Source organism: Alligator sinensis, unplaced genomic scaffold, assembly GCF_000455745.1.
Source record: "Alligator sinensis unplaced genomic scaffold, ASM45574v1 scaffold1065_1, whole genome shotgun sequence".
Classification (NCBI taxonomy): domain Eukaryota; kingdom Metazoa; phylum Chordata; order Crocodylia; family Alligatoridae; genus Alligator; species Alligator sinensis.
Genome location: NW_005842812.1, coordinates 325,437 through 326,891, shown reverse-complemented (window position 1 = coordinate 326,891; position 1,455 = coordinate 325,437). Strand labels below are relative to the sequence as shown.

At 69.6% G+C, this 1,455-nt stretch overlaps 1 protein-coding gene across 1 annotated transcript in view; it reads right to left on the bottom strand.

The window, feature by feature from the left end:
* Positions 1-1,449, bottom strand: part of LOC106722875 (transmembrane protein 198-like) — a 2,069-nt gene extending 620 nt beyond the window's left edge. The window contains 3 exon segments of the mRNA XM_025191398.1: positions 393-627; positions 705-1,039; positions 1,205-1,449. Of these exon segments, the coding sequence (XP_025047183.1) occupies positions 393-627; positions 705-1,039; positions 1,205-1,367 (733 nt within the window). The 5' untranslated portion in view covers positions 1,368-1,449.
* Between the last annotated feature and the right edge of the window lie 6 nt (positions 1,450-1,455).

Sequence of the window (1,455 nt, the reverse complement as noted above, 5' to 3'; positions counted from 1 at the left end):
CCCCACCACCCCCCTGGTGCAGAGCACCTGCAAGGGGAAGCAAGGCATGGGAGAGCGAAGGCTGTGTCCACTAGGAAGTCCCTGGCTGATGGGAGAATGCAGGGTGTCCGGGCTCCCAACCCCGCTTCCCTGCCCAGAGCTGGGGGCCAAGAAACCAGGCATCTGGGCTCCCACATCTCCACCCCCACACCTATTCTGACCTATTACCTATGGGTTGCGAGTAAGGGGCACCTGCAGGGCTGGCATGGGGCTGTGGGTTGGGGGTACGGGGCACCAGCTAGGCCCCAAAGAAGGCAGCAGGGGCCATAGGCCAGTAACTCTGAGCTGGGGTCTCTGATCCTGGTGCTCCAGGATCTTCAAGACCCCTTCCCCCTGTCCCCATCCCCACTCACCCTGGGTGTGGGAGAAGCCGCGGGCCGTGAGCTTCCACTGCAGTAGTGCCGCCAGCAGGCTAAGCATGGGCCAAGCGCCCAGCAGGGCCCAGCTGGGCCAGCACAGGGGTGCGGAGAGTGCTAGGCGCAGGCAGTCGTAGATGTGCAGCCCCAGGGCCAGGCGCTGGGTCCCGTAGTCAAGGCCCAGCACGACGGCAGCAGCGCCGCCCGCAGCCGTCGATAGCACGGTCAGCGCCTTAGACCAGCGCAGGGCCAGCCCCCCACCACGCCGACTCCGGCCCCGCCCGCAGCCGTCGATAGCACGGTCAGCGCCTTAGGCCAGCGCAGGGCCAGCAGCGCACCCAACAGGGCTGGGCCCAGCAGGCAGCCACCGGGCACCCAGGCACTGCGGGGCTGGCCCAGGGGCTCGGCTGCCACCAGCCCCGCGGCGCCCAGCAGCAGCCCTGGCAGCAGCCCGGTGAGAAAGAGCCCAGCACTGCGCACCAGTAGTGTGACCAGCCCGCACAGCACCCCGATGCCCAGCGCCAGCCCTGCACTTGCTGCCAGGCTCAGCCGTGCGTCCCGTTCCTGGGAGCACAGTGCCAGGACCACTGCTGCGCCCACCAGCAGCCCCATCAGGAACATCACAGCCTTGAAGCAGCGGTAGCCTGGGGGGGCAGGGGGCTGCAGGTCAGGAGGGAAGGGCACCAGCTGGACTGGGTGGGTAGGGGCTACAGGGCAGGAGTGAGAGGCACCGGTGGGCTGGAGGGGCTGCAAGTCAGGAGCGAGGGGTCCCAGCAAGCTGGGGCTGGGGGGCTCGGGTGAGCGCTCACCGAAGCAGCTGTAGACGACCCCGAAGACGCAGCCCAGGGCGCAGACAGCAGCAGGGACAGCATCATAGCCGCGCTCAGGCTCCAGGCCGCAGGGCTCCAGGCCGGGGGACTCGGGCCCCGGGGTGGTGGCCTGGGGGGTGAGGGGCAGGCGCGGGGGCTCCATGCCGGGGCCGGGGCGTCCCGTCCTGCTGCCATTCGCCGCGGGCCTGGGGGGCAACCCTGTCCCGTCACACGTTGTGGGTGGTGGGAAA